Consider the following 18,450-nt stretch of genomic DNA (forward strand, 5'->3'; position numbering starts at 1 on the left):
TATATATATATATTAAAATTAGCAATTTTGTTCTATAAAATTACATTTTACCCCCTTAAAAAAGTATCTTTCATTCTTTTGAGAGTAATATTACAACCACAAAATTTTTCTACAAAATTTTTACAAACTATTGAGATGATAAATTTTTATTATTGGTTTGCATCTGGGCCACCACTTACATCACTTTTTTACATAACAATAACCACTAACCACATCAGCAATTTATAAAATCATTTGTAACTCTACCATTTTTTTTCCTTTTAAAGGCTATAAAAAATTTATAGATCTAAAATTTAAAACAAAATATTCAAGCCCAAAAAAATTAGCAATAACAAAATATAATTTAAAAAAATTAAGCTCAATCAACCAATTTTACCCAAAACAAACAACCTAGCCCTTTAAAAAATTTAAAACAAAATAATTTTGTCGTTACCTAGCATTACTCATCAAAGACAAAAAAAAAAAAAATGTAGTAGCTAAACAGCATAGCTAGAGGCCAAAGTGGCCGCACACAACCAACAACAAATTAAACCATCCCTAATTCCAAGTCCTGGCTCCAACCTGAGTGTATGTTTTTTTTAAAAATATTTTTTAAATATTATATCTCAAGAATAAGAGTCGGCCCCCTCAAAGAAACAATTAATTAATCCAATGGTTCCAAGAAAAATAGTTGTCCAAATGACCCTCTCAAAAGAAAAAAATTCATAACAAAAACAAACTTCATCTTTTTTAACACGAGAGAGAGAGAGAGAGAGAGAGAGAGAGAGAACTTTTTTTTAAATCCTGTGTAGTGAGTTAGTTCTTCCGTGTATAAGTTTAACTAGAGTGTTTTGAATAAAAACAAATATATTTTACTCCTTTTAACTTTAAATCATTGGTGGCTTGAGAACTGGATTGGATCTACAATAATTTTTTTCCCCTTTGCGTTATGAATAATGAGTTAAATTTAAAACTGCTTAGCATACGGATTTGCAGATATTTTTTTTTTTCATTGAAATTGTTGAGTTAAAAAAGATTGACTCCGGTTAATTAATTCAATTACCCAAGTTGATTAATTAAATCAAATTACATGCAAATTGTGGAGGCACCAACAAATCACCAAATAAATTAAGTGCAGTGGAAAATAAATTAACATGGTGATTTGTTGACAAATGGGGAAAATCTCTTGCATGGCAAAATCCCTACTAGGTCACCACTCCCAAAAATGTACTAATCAATAATCAAGCGGATATAAGTATGAGGAATTTTACTACTACCTTAACCTATCCCAAAATACCAACCTACAGTTGAATCTTTGCTTTAATACCCAATTGACCTTAATCTTGTAGTAGATTTCTTTGCATTGCACAAATCTACAATTTGTGACTAACTCCTTTACATAAATCCCAGTACGTTACTAATTCCAGCAAAGTTTTTCACTTTATAAACGATAAAGATCAAGAAGCACTTGATTACAAAACTCTAAGGCGTACAAACACAGTAGTTTCACACAGAGTATATGAGTTTTAGGTCTCTTTTTCCGTACTTGATGACTTTTAAAATAAGCCATATATATGACTAAGATTGTAGAGAGAGAAACCCTAATCATTCAAGTCATCATACGTCGAATTTCAGATCTGAGAATTCTGAAATTGTAATTCTCAATAAATCGAGCTTGTGTTGAGCTTCTTCATTAATCGTCAATAGCAACTAGTGTCGAGCTTTAATGAAATAACTTTTCTTCACTTGTTTCTTGGATTAAACTTCATGTCTTTAATGATATCACTTGATAAGTTTGAACAACATACTTCTTGATACATTAAACCCAACTTAGATCTATCCAATTACAAGTAAAGTGCGTTTTGTTAAAAGATTAGCCAATTACATAAAATATGACCCTAACAGGAACTAAAGTTTTTGTTGTTACATTTCCACTTTTTTAAAATGCTTATTTAGATTCAAGATGTCAAATTCATTATAATGCTTAAAGAAATGGCTAAACATAATGCTTAAACAAATGATAGTACTTGAAAAAATAAGTGTTACGTATATAATATTTTCACAAAAAATCTTAAGTAACTGTATCAGTTTTAATTTGAATCCACCACTAAAATCATTTTTTTGCCCACCAATAACAACCCGCCACTTAGAATTTGTTATGAAAGTGTTGTAAAAATATTATGGACATAACATTTCTCATTTTAAAAAATAAGAAAGATTTTTTAAAGTTACAATGAAATAATTGTGAATGTATTTTTTTGTACATATCTATAGCATGCTAGATATATTTTTCATACTCATTAAAATTTATAAAGATTATAAATTATCTTAATAAATTATATTATGTATGTAAGAAAATTATTAGAGTATGTATGCATTTTTTGTACTTATCTTTATTGTTGTATCAATATCATACGTCGATCCTCCCAAGTTTTCATTCTTGGCTCTACTCCTGACTCTAGGTTAAAAATTCTAGCCATCCTTAGACTCATTAGTTATCTTTGACTCGAATAACCTTAGAGAGAGAAGATTATCTAAGGATTCCAAGAAGAGATGGTTTAAAGATTGTTGAGGTAAGCACCTCCTTATTTACTATTGACTTGTGATTTAAATTGTTAGACCCTCAAGTAGTGATGTGAATTCAAATTGAATGGACATTCCATCTATGAAATCTCTAATACATTTTGTAGCTTGGCTACATGAATACGATTTTTTTTTTTTTTTTTTTTTTTTTGTGCTCCAATGGATTCCACTTAAAGCATATCTTATCATGATTCTCCAAGCTTGAAAAAAGGGGTTGGTAAAACACCAAATTTAGTGGTGAATTATCACCCATGAAAAAAATAGGGGAAGAAAGAATATCCCAATCCTGGTCTCACCATAGCTAGGTGGTTGCCAATCTCCCTGTCCTCCATCTTCTACCTACAGTTTGTCTGCCCAGCAGCCAAAATTTTGACCTAAAAAGAAGTGTCTCTGAGCACACACAATTGAGGTTTATGTGTTTATCCAATGAGGCTTTATTAGCTAATTTCTTTTAGCTTATTTTGAGTTCATATTGGGGTTTATGTATTTGTTCGATGAGGTTTCTACGTTTATGTCAGCTTATGATTTTTTCCTAACTTATTTGAGATCACATTAATGATATATATACACACACATAAATCTCAAATTTGATAAATGGAAAAATTTTAACATTAAAAAAAAAAAAAAAAAGGAAAAAAAAAAAGACATTTGAGCACGGGCATAGTGTAAACGATGAGGCTAGTGTGATATATATATATATATATATGTGTGTGTGTGTACTGTATATACACATTTGTAGGATATATATACATTTGTCAACCATCGAAATAGCCAAGAGTATGATGACACCTAACACAAATAAATGAACACACTCGTACCCATTTGTCCTTGGGAAGATAATACTTTTTTATTGCCTTTGCCAATGCACTCACATGCTTAAACTTAATTGGAGAAATTATAAGGTACAACACTTAAGCAAACGTGCTTAAATTTTACTCTTATAAAAATAAGAAAATCAAATTCAATTAAAAAGGCATTGGTTTTTGCATATGTTGCTAAAGGTAGCCATATGTAGTTGTGTTAAGCTAAACTTCACATTTTATATTTTTACCCCTTTTTTACTGAATTACAATTTGCTTAAAGTTTGGGGATTTTGATTTTGTCTTTTAAAGTTTCAAATCTGTATTTACACCCCTAACATTAATTATCATTTGGATTTAAGCCTTTCCATCCATGTGCTATGATGAGGTGTTGGTTATTATTATTATTATTATTATTATTGCATGTGATACTTTACTCACATGTATATACTCAACATATGGCAAATAACTAGGACAAGCGTAACAATCATGTTGAAGTAGCAAAGGGTACATGCCCTTTGGGATGCATTCTAGGCTTATCAACCGAGTACAGAATACGAATTCCAAGAGATTTGTGATATGCAAGTAGCTATAGGGCTTAACACCAATAAGAACTGTGAAGCTAATGAGGATAATGGTGTATCGAGGGCAATGTTTGCAATCCCATTGTTGGCCAACAAGTTTCTATAAATCACCATATAGGTCACTAGCCAATAAGGATGATTTTGAAGATGAAGATGGAGGGTACATAGGGTATCGAAGGGAAGCATAGAATAATGGGAAGGTCAAGGATTACTGTCTAAAGGTTGATGATACTAGTTTCAATGGCAATCTTGATATCGAGCACTTCCTTGACTGGATTTATGAAGTCAAAGATATTTTTAAATTGATAGATATGCCGAATGAGAAGCAAGTCAAACTTGTCACATACCCGTTAAAAGTCATGTGAGTTATTTGAATGATTTAATAAATTATGTAATTTAATAAACATACATAGTCTTTTAAAAACTGCCACATTTTGGGTTAAAGTAGATTCATCCAAACTAACTTAGAGGAAAAATTTTTCTTTTCTAAAATATACTAAAATAGATTCATAACTGGCATCTTCTCCCCTTTATAAGTTGTAGGTGAAGAGTAAGGTTTGGGCCATTGTATGCGTAACCTACCTTTTAAAAAATTATTAAAAAGAAAAAAAGAAAAAAAAAAATGAGGCTATATATCATATATGTATGGTTTAGTGGTTAAAACTTCTAGACCTGTATACTAAGGTACTTTTCGAGTTACCTGTTTTTAAACATTTGGAACGTTGTTGTTGCATATGGCATGAAATCATACAGTTAAAAGAAAAAAATAATACTAATAATAAAAAGAGAGGGACCCCTCGTGTACATGAGAACAGATACCTTTCTTTATATAAAAAAATATATATAAATAATAAAACTCCAAAAATATTCCTTCTAATCCTTGTCTTTTCAGCCCAGGCTTTCAAAGGTAAAAAAATAAAATAAAAAATCTTACCCCACCAATACCATGACATATACCATACCATCTTTCTAAATTTATTTTGCTGAAATTGAAAATTTTTTATTAAAAGTATTATAAATAGTGAGACTCATATATAGTACCAAAAAGTGTAATGAAATCCATAAAAAATAAAAAAATAAACTGAATAATAAAATAAATTGACAAAAAATAAACTGTCCAAACCAACACCAAAGCAATACAGTGTTAATTAAAAGACAAAACGACACATGCATTACCTAACCATTTTGATTCCCCCCAAAAAACTCCCTTCCAAACGCTACCCTCCATTTTTCTTATGGACTTTATCTCCTCTCCCTCTTTCTGCATCAAAAAGTCCTTTCGCTAACATATCCATCAAATCAAGCCTCCCTAGACTAGCCTTCAAACTTTTCCTCTTGGATTTTTGTCACACAGTTGCCGATACTCAATTATGTTACATCATCTTGAATCAATTATAAATATAAAGACGCAAATTTCGCATAAATTAATACTCAACAACAATCAATCATCTCTTATATATAATACAAATTCATGTCCTTCAAAGCCAATAATTATTAATTAGCTCTTACTCATTAAATATTTCCTATCATAAAGGTCTCTATGTAAAATGAGTAGGCAAAGTAATGATGCCACCATGGTTAGCTCCTCAATCGCTCTCCTGCAAGAAAGGTTTAGGCAACTAGAGAAAGTTAAGGAGCGAAGGGAGGAGAAAGAGCTTCTAAATCTGTTTGCAGAGACTGAAAGGATTATGCCAACAACGCATTTTGAGCCTTCAAAGTTATCCTTCCAACCTCAAATGACTACTCCGAATCGGTCAACTCTTCGAGATTCACCCTCCCTGGAGCTAAACTTGCAGACCAAGCAAGCTGATGTTCAAGCCATGAAGAGGCCAACCTTGACAGACTTATGGCCTAATGGTGCAGCCATGGCAAGCACATCAAGAAGTTTTGAGAATTCAGATGTTGATACTTCTCTTCATCTGTAGAGAAATATTTAGTTCTTTTCATTTTTGGTTCTCTCTCTCTCTCTCTCTCTCTCTCTATATATATATAAATTTCTTTCATCTTTCTTTGTTTTGATTAAGCATGGAATGTGATATAACTAATCCTTGTCTATGTACTCTCCATTGACTCCATGTTCAGAAAATAACAAAGCCGCCAGAGTCCGGAAGGGGGAGGTGTTTGGAATTGAATGAAGATATGGGCTGCCTTCTTTTTCACATAAGACCTTATTTTTAATTCTTTGTCCCGCTGCCCTTTTTTTTCTTTTTTCTTTTTTAAGAGTGCCTTCTAATTTTGGCATATTTTCAATTTTGGTATGAACTTTAACTTTTTTTTTCTTTCATTTTAATTCTTTAATTTTCATTGGTTGTCAATTCAATCCTTCTATCCACTTCCATTAATTGGGTCATTGTTAAGTGTCCAAAAAATACATAATTTTGATATTTTTGAATTCTCTAAATTTTCAAAAAATTCAACAACAAAAAATTAATAATTTTTTTTCAAATTATATAATTTAAATCTTATAGTTATAAATATTTTATTTAAATTTTATAGTTTAGTTTCTTTCAAATAAATTTCATTTAAACCGGTTATTAGGTGAACTTCTAATGACATTAGAGGAAATTGTGACAATAGGTATATTTAAAACGTTTTGAAATTTTAAGATTTAAATGAAACACATCCAAATTTTGTAAACGCTCCCTACCACCTATACTGCAACCTGTGAATATTCAACCTTGGTGTCGTACTCAAATTTCGGCTACATTCTACATTATCCCCTCAATCATTGAGGGTTTTTCATTTGGCATTGCGTGTTTGGTGCATAATGCAAAAAGTGTGTATACTAGGGTGATGCCAACAACTATTTGAATTCTAAGATATGATTGATCAACTAAGTCTAATTAATTTTATTTCCTAAATTAACTAAGAAAACCCCAAGGGCTCCTAAGTTAAAATAGAAATTAAAAAAAAAAAAAAAATGTCTCAAACCGGAAGCTCGGTTACGTGTAGGAAAGGCATTAGACACCTCACAACGCTATCTGAAATGATAGTACCTCGTTTCAAATTTAATATTAAAACTCACCATTTAAATAATAACGAAAATACTTGGCATTTGGTTTTAAAAAGAAGGGATATTCCCTCGAGGATGACTTTTGGTCTATCTTAGAATGACATGTAATTTATCTTATGGTGACTTGTGAATGCATGACATGTATAATCTATCCTATGGTGACATGTGTATGCATGGACATTTGAACAATTTATTTTAGAAAACAAGATTAGACGGCATTGCTAAGCATGTAATTGCATGGCATTTTCTAAGAGAAATAAATTGCATTATTGAATTAAGTAAGGACAAAGTTTAGCTACAAAATTGGTTATAGTCTTAAAATACAACCTTACTCATTAAAATAAACATTAATACATATTTTGAAAATCTAATTATTAAATTAAATGTTATTTGCACTCTTAATACACATGTCAAATTTTGTGTCAATTGAATATTATTTACTATATGATCTGTAAGGACGCGATTTGGTGACGAACCTAAACAATATCGGGTTCGCACGTGAAAAGGCCCCTAACAACATCATTTGTAGAACGTGGGTTTGGAAGGCTAGGCCTTGGTCGACAGGCGGTGGGTTTTTCGCGGTGTTCGTACCAGTTTAAGTTTTCCTACATCCCTGAAGTCTTTCTCCTGGAGGTGGGCTGGGAGGCTCTGGTTTTTGGCCATTTTTCCCAACCCCCCTTCTTTAGGTTACTTATTTTTCCTTTTATACTCACCTGCGTCCACTGTCCTTCGCTCACGTATAGGGTCAACCTTTCCAAAATTGATACTTGTCCCATCAGCCCATATTCAAAGTCGTTGGGGGTGGTTGTAAAAGCCAAAGACTGCGGCTCTGTCAGGTTCAGAGCATTGAATGGCAGTGAGAGCAGCTTTCCCTGGATATTTTAGATCTTTCGTCATGATTTCGGTCCTATACCGTTTTTACCCTTCCTTCAGGGGGGGGAACTTTGGGTCTGCCGAGGACTGAGCCGTCCTCGGCGATATCCACAGGCTATTTTGTCGAGCTTGGGCCATAGCCCTCCTCGGCTTGGGCCTTCGGATTTTCCCCAGGTAGATGGGCCTGGCCCGTAAATCATTTGGGCCCCACAATAGCCCCTCAAAACCCGGCTGTCCAACCTCTTGGTTGGAAAGGGGGGTTTTGGTGATGCCAAACCTCTTCCTACAGCCCAATCAATTTGGCCTTTTAATAATGCTGGCGGCTCCTCATCTGTCCAAGAAACGCGCCGATCTATGAGGCAGCCTTTTGATTTCGCGCTTGATGCGCTCTTATCGTTTGGGTATCCCAAAACGTGCTTTTAATGACCACTATTTACGAGACTGCTTTAATTCGGCGGTTTGTTTTGATGGGGTGGAGAAACGGAAGCGGCATGTTCGTGTTGGCAGATTCCTTTGGATATCTGAACCTATTAAATGTCTCCCGCTCCACCCTCAGTATAAGAAGGAAAGGCGGAGGTTATTGTTTTTGTAAAGAATTCCTTCTCATCTTTCTAAGATTTGAAATATTTGGCCTCCCCGAGGGTTCATTTTACCCACTGGTCCACAAACTAAATCGTGATACACTTTATCATAACAACGAGTGATGCAGGAGCCAAACCCCTCCCATAAACGCCATGTTCCAATAAAGCTCATTATGGCTCGATCGGGACAGGGATGGCGAAGACTCAAAATCAACCTCACCCTTCTTTCAGTCAAATCCGAAGCAGGGACTCGTCACGTCAAACTTTCGGCGTGACTGAGTCGAGAACACCCATCATCAGTACCAACCGCTCTCCTATGAGCATACCTAGTATGGCTCCAGTGTGTTGGGAGTTAGGATAGAGGCAGGGACTAAGTGTCTCTACTTCTTCCTCTCTTCCTTCACTGGGGCTATTCTCCGTCTCCCTTTCTTAGTCTTCCCAGCACCAGTTCCATCTTGGTGCTTTCACTTCTCCCTCTTTGCTCCTTTTTCTTTCTTTTCATCTCTTCTCTCTTCTTCTCCTCCTTCTTTACTCATGTCCTCCATCTTCTTCATTCATCTCCTCCATCTTCTTCATTGATTTCTTCCTTACTATTTCCTCCTCCGCCATTTCTTCCCAAAGAAGGTTCTTATCATAATATGAGCAGTATTGAGGCAAAGATTGGAGAGACTTTGAAGACGAGTTTAAAAGACGCCTAGCAGTTTACTTATCTGTACTACGGATGTAACTATCGCTTAGGCAGTTCACATTTTGTATAGGCTCGTTCGAGCCCTTCTTTGTACATTGTAATAATTTTTCGTACTAATAAAAATCGTTGTTATTTTATTTCGCATGTTTTGTCTCTATGCCTTCTTTTTTTTTTTTTGGATCTACAAACGCTGCTCGGCACAATAATATAGCATCTAAATCAATGACGGCTAAGACCAAAAGATTTGATAATAAAAAGACGTCGCCATAACTTTAATAGAAATGCTTGGCATAATAAGGCCGATCAGTGAAGAGTAATACTTACCCCATGCTAGCCGAGGAGAAAAACGAAGGCTTGATGTCATGTAAGGAATAACCATTTGAAAATATAGCACCCACCAAATGAGCGGCCTTCTTATATGACTAAGTGCTGGGGCGTTCTACCCCCTTCCTTACACCTTTATTGGCCTTAACCTTTTATGGTGTTTAAGCCGTGGATGAAGTGACCTGACATTTTTATCAAGTAACCCATCTTACGAGATTCAAACCTTTTCTTATCCCAGTATCTGGTTTCCCCATTGGCTTGGGTCCGAGGACCATACAAGGCCTTGGTTCTGTCCAAAACTTGTAATTTTTATAATTTTTTTTTGGTACTTGGTTTCCCTATAGGCTTGAGTCCGAGGACCATACAAGGCCTTGGTTCTGTCCAAAACTTGTAATTTTTATAATTTTTTTTGGTACTTGGTTTCCCCATAGGCTTGAGTCCGAGGACCATACAAGGCCTTGGTTCTGTCCAAAACTTGTAATTTTTATAATTTTTTGGTACTTGGTTTCCCCATAGGCTTGAGTCCTAGGACCATACAAGGCCTTGTCGTCCAAAACTTGTTAATTTCTTAATTTATTTGGTACTTGGTTCCCATAGGCTTGAGTCGAGGGACCATTCAAGGCCTTGGTTCTGTCCAAAAACTTGTTAATTTGTATTAATTTTGTACTTTCCCCAAGCGCTTGAGTCGAGGACCATACTAAGGCCTTGGTTCTGTCCAAAACTTGTAATTTTTATAATTTTTTATGGTACTGGTTTCCATAGGCTTTGAGTCCGAGGACCATTCAGGCCTTGGTTCTTCCCTGGGCCCTATGCTGAACGGCCGTGCCTGGGCCGCGAATTTACTGGGCCCACAAATTAAGAGGTGTTTCCATAACCTTTGATCACGCGGTACCTTTTGGCGTCCCCAGTGTTCGAGGTGCACCTTCTCGAGACTCCTTTAACCTCAGGGTTGCAGACGACGTTGGAAATCGAGCCAGAGACGTTTTGTCTGTAGCGTTCCTTGGGACGCTGCGCGAATTAAATGCCACTGGTTTACTTCTGGGTATAAATGGGATAGGGGATCACTTCACTTGCACATGAACTCTCCCGTTCCCTTCAGAACTATATTTCTTCCATATCCGCGATCTCTCCTTCTAGTGCCACTGCCTCAAAGCAAGATGTTTGAGGCTTGGATAGGGATGAAAGGTCTCCACACGCTTCAGAGGCACCGAATCCTCAAGGTGATATGGTATGGACAAAGATGGCACAGATTCAAGCCAGTCCTCCATCTTGACAGGAGGAAGATGGTATTCCTCCTTCTTTTAGTCAAAATCCGAAGCAGGTTCTGGTCATGCCAGATTTTTGGTATGTCAGAAAAAGGAATTTCCGCCATCAGCGCCGTCTGCCTTGTAGCAGGCAAATTTCTGCGGGGGCTTCCCAGCTTCCGGCTCCCTGCACCTTTTCTGTAGATGGTGTTAGCCTGAGGTCAGGTTCCCTGCACCTTTTCTTCAACAGTGCAGGCCCCAAGTTGGGTTCTTTTGCTGCCTGTGTTATGGGCGTACAAAAGTACTGAGGAGGAATAAGGTCTCGAGGCAGTAGCCAACTTCTCCTCTGTGTTACCTCCTCGGCTTTATCTTCACTCTCTTGTATTCTTCGTTATTTACGTAGTTGGCTTCGATGTAGGCTTTGTTTCAGCTTTCCATTGTACACTGTACCGTTTCTTTGTCTTAATAAAATATATGTCTATTTCTCTATACATATCTTTCTTCTCCGTAACCACTACTTTATGCATGAATACTAAATATGAGCTTGCCCTTAATGATATTCTAGGCAGAGAAACGCCTTAACACAGATTCCTACTAGTTTAGACTTACAAATATTATCAAGCATAACAAGATTAATCATCAATAAATTAAACTTCTGGAACTAACCGGGATAACGGCTGAGTGCTGCGCGATGCATGCTAGAGCGATGTCCGAGTACGATAAACTCTAAGTAATTCGTCCGAGAGGGTAGCCGAGTAGCGAGGGGCTTTGGTTGTGCTTTTGGATAATATGTTGCGCCGTATCGCATCAACCCCTTTGATATTGGGGGATCAGAGGGTGGACCGAGGAATCCGCGCAATCAAGGTATTAACCCATCTGTTAACGCGGAGCTCTCTTCGGATGAATTTTGAGGTTTATGTGCCATAGTTTTTTTTAAAATAGTTGGTTCCCCATCCAGGTAGTTGGTTTCCCCAGAGGTTTGAGTCCGAGGACTATACAATGCCTTGGTTCTGTCCAAAACCTAGTTTTCCTCATCCAGGTAGTCGGTTTCCCCAGAGGCTTGAGTCCGTAGACCATGCAATGCCTTGGTTCTGTCCAAAACCTAGTTTTCCACATCCAGGTAGTTGGTTTCCCCAGAGGCTTGAGTCCGTAGACCATGCAATGCCTTGGTTCTGTCCAAAACCTAGTTTTCCACATCCAGGTAGTTGGTTTCCCCAGAGGCTTGAGTCCGTAGACCATGCAATGCCTTGGTTCTGTCCAAAACCTAGTTTTCCACATCCAGGTAGTTGGTTTCCCCAGAGGCTTGAGTCCGTAGACCATGCAATGCCTTGGTTCTGTCCAAAACCTAGTTTTCCACATCCAGGTAGTTGGTTTCCCCAGAGGCTTGAGTCCGTAAACCATGCAATGCCTTGGTTCTGTCCAAAACCTAGTTTTCCACATCCAGGTAGTTGGTTTCCCCAGAGGCTTGAGTTCGTAGACCATGCAATGCCTTGGTTCTGTCCAAAACCTAGTTTTCCACATCCAAGTAGTTGGTTTCCCCAGAGGCTTGAGTCCGAGGACTATGCAATGCCTTGGTTCTGTCCAAAACCTAGTTTTCTCTTTGTGCGGGGTCTTGGCTCTAGGGGAGTTAGCTCATCAGCCAAACCCCTAGAGTTTATCGATACGGTTAACGTTACCACATGCCTAGTTTGCTCTTTACGGGGGACCTTGGCTTTAAGGGAGTTAGCTCCTCAACCAAGCCCCTAGTCAAGAAACGTAGTCCGTAACAGAACTTTGTACTAGAACTCTATAACCAACGGTTAGATATAACGAAGAAACTCTATCGACCCACTTCCTATACCAACACACAAGCCTTCCCCCACAGACGGCACCAATTGTAAGGACGCGATTTGGTGACGAACCTAAACAGTGTCGGGTTCGCACGTGAAAAGGCCCCTAACAACATCATTTGTAGAGCGTGGATTTGGAAGGCTAAGCCTTGGTCGACAGGCGGTGGGTTTTTCGCGGTGTTCGTACCAGTTTAAGTTTTCCTACACCCCTGGAGTCTTTCTCCTGGAAGTGGGCTGGGAGGCTCTGGTTTTTGGCCATTTTTCCCAACCCTCCTTCTTTAGGTTACTTATTTTTCCTTTTATACTCGCCTGCATCCACTGTCCTTCGCCCACGTATAGGGTCAACCTTTCCAAAATTGATACTTATCCCATCAGCCCATATTCAAAGTCGTTGGGGGTGGTTGTAAAAGCCAAAGACTGCGGCTCTGTCAGGTTCAGAGCATTGAATGGCAGTGAGAGCAGCTTTCCCTGGATATTTTAGATCTTTCGTCATGATTTCGGTCCTATACCGTTTTTACCCTTCCTTCAGGGGGGGGAACTTTGGGTCTGCCGAGGACTGAGCCGTCCTCGGCGATATCCACAGGCTATTTTGTCGAGCTTGGGCCATAGCCCTCCTCGGCTTGGGCCTTCGGATTTTCCCCAGGTAGATGGGCCTGGCCCGTAAATCATTTGGGCCCCATATGATCTATAAGTTTATATTTTATGCATACTTTTAAACTACAAAAACTTGCAATTTAAATAATTTATTGATGACATAGCTATTGATCTTTAATTTTCTAGAAATTTTGCAATCATTAAGGATATAAGAAGAATATGTAATTCAATTGTGAATTTATCAAAATTCACCTCTAATGAAAAGATATTGAGTAAGGTTGTAACCTAAAGTTACAATCAATTTTGTAGTTAAATTTTATTCTATTAAGTAAAGCTAACCTCACCCAAAGATTAGCCTAACAAAAGCAATTTTGCAATTCCTTTTCCCAAAATATTTTATCCCATGCAAAAGACACAAAAATAAATAAATAACAAGGACATGGGGTTATGGGGTTAAAATTTGATTTGGAAAAGTTTTGGGTCAAAGATGTAATTTGGAAAGTATGGCTTAAAACGTGACATGTTTGTGCTAAGGAACGTTTTTCTGGTAGAAATTAGGGATGATGTTGGAGGAAGGGAAAACCAAAATAAAAATGGTAAAGGCTCCAAGTCCAAGCCGTGGGAAGACGGAAAATTTTATGGGATTTTGGAGAGCCTCCCAAATGGGGCTAATTTTCTTGTTGTCTTCACCCTAAAAAAAAAGGTATTTTAAATGGGGTTCTCCTAGGGTTCTAAGGCAATGGATAAGAACGGTGACACACCACATGAGTGACATCACCCTATGAGGACATTGGAATTTTCTAACAACTAGAACAGGATTTAATTTACCCGTGCAAAGGATTAAACCTATAGGTAGTTCCCTTAAATAATTGTAACATGGACTTTAAACCAACAACTAATAATTCATAATAAAACATTAACATGCCTATTAATTAAAAAGAAATTAACTTGACTTCTAACTAAATTATATGTATAACCTAAGAAAAATAAAATTACTAAATATGACAAAATAAATGGACCCAAATAAAAATAGGGCAATAGGGCATATAATTTATGAAAATCAATTAAATTTCTTAAACATTTTTTACGCGTGATCCTCAATGTCATGCTTGATTAGAAAGTCCTAAAATTGTACCAATTTTCCATAAAAACATACTAAAAATTTATCACAAAATTGTACCAATTTTCCATAAAATTATACCAAAAATTTAGCACGCGTTATATAGAAAATTATGTACTTTTTTAACGCTTAAAATGTAAAGTAAGTAATTTCCTTAATTAAGTGATATCTCACATAATTCAAACCTGATCTTCACCCACGAGTGGTCAAATTACATGAAATTTCATGGTCATCAAAATTAATCCAATCACATAGTTAGATTTCAATTGAAGCTGAATTAAATTCAGTTAACCATATAAAAATTTACAAAAGTCAACAAAAAAATGGTGTCTAATTATTAAAACCATGAAATCCGTTAATTTAAAGTTAGAACTTCTATCGAAATTTGGAGTTGGACAAAATATGGTATTAACACTTGGTTCTCCTCATAAAGGAGGCCAAGTAATGCAACTAATTTACATGACTCTTGGCCAAAAAGGAACACAATGCTTTTTCTCCTAGTTTCAATTTAAAGAAAAATTACAACACTTTAACTCATGGGAGTCAATTTTGTACCCTTTGGTTTCACTAAGGGAACAAAATACTTTTGTACCGGTTGATACTGATTTACTGTTTCGAGATTATCGCTGTGTGTGTGTGTTTGTATATATTTATGTAAGTAAGAATTTATTAATTTTAATGTTTATCAACATAAAATTTAAAATTCATGTATTGTATATGCCTAAATATTAGTTTAACACTCTGTTTGTTTTGGCGATAATATTTTCTAGAAAATGAGTCATTTTTCAAAAAGTATTTTCTATAAAACTATATCATTTTCCTATGTTTGGTAGCAACCTTAAATGAGTTGAAAATTCTAACTTCCCTTATTTAACTATGTGATAGAGTTGTTTTCCAAAAAAATATAAGTGGAAAACAATTTTTAAAAATAGAAGTCATTCTTTTCTGTTGACCAAAAATAGTTTTACATAGACTAATTTTTTCTGATGCTACCAAACACTATAAAATACGAAAAACTATTTTTACACAATGTTTTTCATCAAAACAAACAGAGGGTAAGTACATTAACCAATATATTCATCAACAAGTACATTAACCAATATATTAGCTTAAATAACTTTTTTTTTTTTTAAAAAAATTCATCTTTTATTGTATCAGCCGAGACACCCATACTATCTCCGATACAACCTGTACAACCCAGTATTTTTTTCTTCCTATGCATTTTAGAAAAATACCAATACTAGTTTAATGTCTGGTATGGTATATTTTCCTAATACGAAGAGTACCGGAACGGTATTGATTTTCGTGCTTTGACTCAGAGCTACATTCTAAAAACATAAATTACATGGAAAAGCACTATTGTAGAACCCAAGTTCTAAGCTCAAATGCTGAAATATGAGATGTGAGGCTGTAAGGCACCCATCTTATCCAATCCAGAAGTTGGTTTTATATGAATTAATAGATATTCTATATTATGATTAAACTAACATGTCATCCATTTCAAACCAATGTAACAAAGGAATATAAAATCATATTGGCAAAACATTGGATGAAAAAGAAAATCGGAAACTGGTGAGTTGTTTGGTAGTCCAAAATCATGTTCACTAAATTTGCACAATCATCTTTAAAAATAAAAAAATAAAAAAAAAATGGGAACCTTAAAAATTATTTTTCATGCAAAGATCATGAATTATCACATTGCATTTAATTTCATCTTGCATGTTCATCTATTAATATCACCACATTAATGATATCATGCATCATTTAATCATGTTAAATCCACATTTAAGAACATGCTTGTTGGGGCTCTTATTAGAACGATGATGTGTGTCTAATTTATAGATGAGGGCACTTTGTATATGGGAGTCTAGCCTGAAACTCAACAGCAGCCCAAAAGTTACCAATGGCTATTAGTGCATTTCTAGGCCTACAAAATGGAACTAGCCTTAAGCCAAAAAAAAGTAATTTCACATATGACAAAATAACCCCAAACTAGTCTTAAAATAAACCCAAAAATTAGTTATGTAATAGCAAGTTAGAACATAATGAATTATTAAATCAAAAGATACAACATATGTGTAGCCGTGTTCCAAAAAGATTTAATTAGAATCTTCTAAAGAGTGTGCACTTAGATGACTTCCTCAATGGTAGTCATGTTGGTATGGTGTATGGCCTTTTTTCGGATGTTTATTAAGTATTTTTGGTAGGGGTGTCCAACCTAGACCTAGTCCCAACAAATCTATTCAACTTGGAGTCATTCGAGTTGAAGATTGATCAACGAAAATGTTAGGGGCTGTTTGGTTTTAAAAAAATCCTCACTCATCACTCATTACTCAATTCTTATCACTCATCACTCATTACTCAATTCTTATCACTCATCACTTATCACTTAAAATACTCCAACTTCCTATAGGTGGCACGTTTGGCACACTGTTTACAACTTCTCATAACTCAAAAATTGTAATTTCTGTGGGACCCATACTTGAGCACCATGTCAGTGAATTCTGTTAGCCTACCCGCCTCACCCTCCCGTTCTAATTTCTCCTATTGTCTCCCATTTTATTTTTATTTTTTTCTGAAATTTGAATTCTCTAAATTTTCGATTCTGTTCCTGTTTTGGTGATTTGTTTGGATGTTGAGAAAGTGCAGGAAATGGCTGCTAAATGCTTAATAAATTAGGCCATTTTATGTTTTTTTTTTTTAAAAAAAAAAATTGCTGTTTAGATAGTGTTGTTTGCATGACGAGAAAGATTTGGAAAATAAAAGTAGAAGGATGATCCAATTTGAAGTGATTTTCTTTTCAAGCTTGTACCTTTTGTTTAATTTGATTTTCTTTTCAATGCGTGAGGAGGTGAGGGCAGGGCAGAGGGTTCTTTGTGTTTGGAGCTGTGGTGGTATGAAGTTGGAATGATCTTGCTGAAACCTGATGAAGAGAGCCATTGCTTCTGCCATCAAAAGTTATGCCTAGTGTGACTTCTCTCTGACCGTGGGTCCTAGCAATGTGTGTTTATTTACCAAAATGCCATGAAAACTCAATTTTCATAACTTGAAAAACACCCAAAGTGTGTTTTCAGTTTTGCTAACTCATCACTCAAAAATCAGAGAATTAAGTGATGGAAACAAAAATTGAAAAAAAAAATCCAAACACACCCTTCTGCCGTGGGACCCACCAGTTTTGAGTTACGGGTGATGAAAACAAAGTGATGGGTGATGGAAAACATGAAATCCAAACACCCCCTTAGCTTCCCCGATGATCTAAGGTCAAGTGGCAGGGTTCCCATATGAAAACCCAATGAAACTGATCCTCCTGACTTTTCAAGTAACAATTTTCTTTGCAGGATTTTCATCATGTGGTTCGAGCTTCGTCTAAGAGATCCAGAGAGATCTCTGTCATAATTGGTGAGATCTTTGTTAGCTCTGATGAAATCTCTATCATATCCAACAAGATCTCCACCAAACCAGCTAGTGCCACAAAATTTCAATTTGAATGCCAAATTTTCATTATGTGGTGTTTGACAACTCATTTAGTCCCAATTGGTAATGGATTTTCATTTCTCAAACCCACCATTTTCAAGTCAGCTATAGTGTTGATATCAAACCCATGTAGTCTCAATTGGTAATGGATTTTCATTTCTCAAACCCACCATTATCAAGTCAACTACAGTGTTGATACCAAACCCATGTTGTCTCAGTTGGTAATGGATTTTCATTTCTTAAACCCACCATTTTCAAGTCAACTACAGTGTTGATACAAACCCAAGTCTAATTGACTCATACACACCTGTATTTTTGGAATGTGAAAGTTTAGGGTCTGTTTGGTTGGAGGAGTGGAAAAGTGAGAGGATAGAAAATAATGGGAGGGTGGAAAAGTCGAAGAATAGAAAAAATTTTAATTTCTCTCCTTTTTGTTTGGTTGGGAGTGGAAAAGTGGAGGGATGGAAAAAGTGAGTTTGTGTAAATTTAATCATATACCCTTGTTAAAAAATGATGCCCAATTAAAAAAAAAATGCAATCACCCAAATTTATTAAAAATAAAAATCACGTCTAAAAAAAAACATAAAAGAAAAAAAGAGAAAAAGAGCAACGTTGGACAAAGCCTGCCCCTAGTAAAAAAAAAAAAAAAGGCAACGTCCAAGAAAAAAGGGAAAAGAAAAGAAAAAAAATAAAAATAAAAGAAGGAAGATTCCAACGTCCAAACCAAAAAAAGCAACATATTGGACTAAGCTCATGTGCAAATG

The 18,450-nt window shown here is 35.8% G+C and overlaps 1 protein-coding gene across 1 annotated transcript; it reads left to right on the top strand.

The window, feature by feature from the left end:
* The first annotated feature begins 5,520 nt into the window (after positions 1–5,520).
* Positions 5,521–5,871, top strand: LOC115956695. The gene has a single exon (XM_031075003.1). The coding sequence runs from the start codon at positions 5,521–5,523 to the stop codon at positions 5,869–5,871; it is 351 nt and encodes a 116-aa protein (XP_030930863.1).
* The last annotated feature ends 12,579 nt before the right edge of the window (positions 5,872–18,450 follow it).

This window comes from Quercus lobata, chromosome 8 (assembly GCF_001633185.2).
Source record: "Quercus lobata isolate SW786 chromosome 8, ValleyOak3.0 Primary Assembly, whole genome shotgun sequence".
Classification (NCBI taxonomy): Eukaryota; Viridiplantae; Streptophyta; class Magnoliopsida; order Fagales; family Fagaceae; genus Quercus; species Quercus lobata.

Coding starts and splice junctions, on each gene's coding strand:
- LOC115956695 (XM_031075003.1), top strand. CDS start 5,521: ATGGTTAGCTCCTCAATCGCTCTCCTGCAAGAAAGGTTTAGGCAACTA.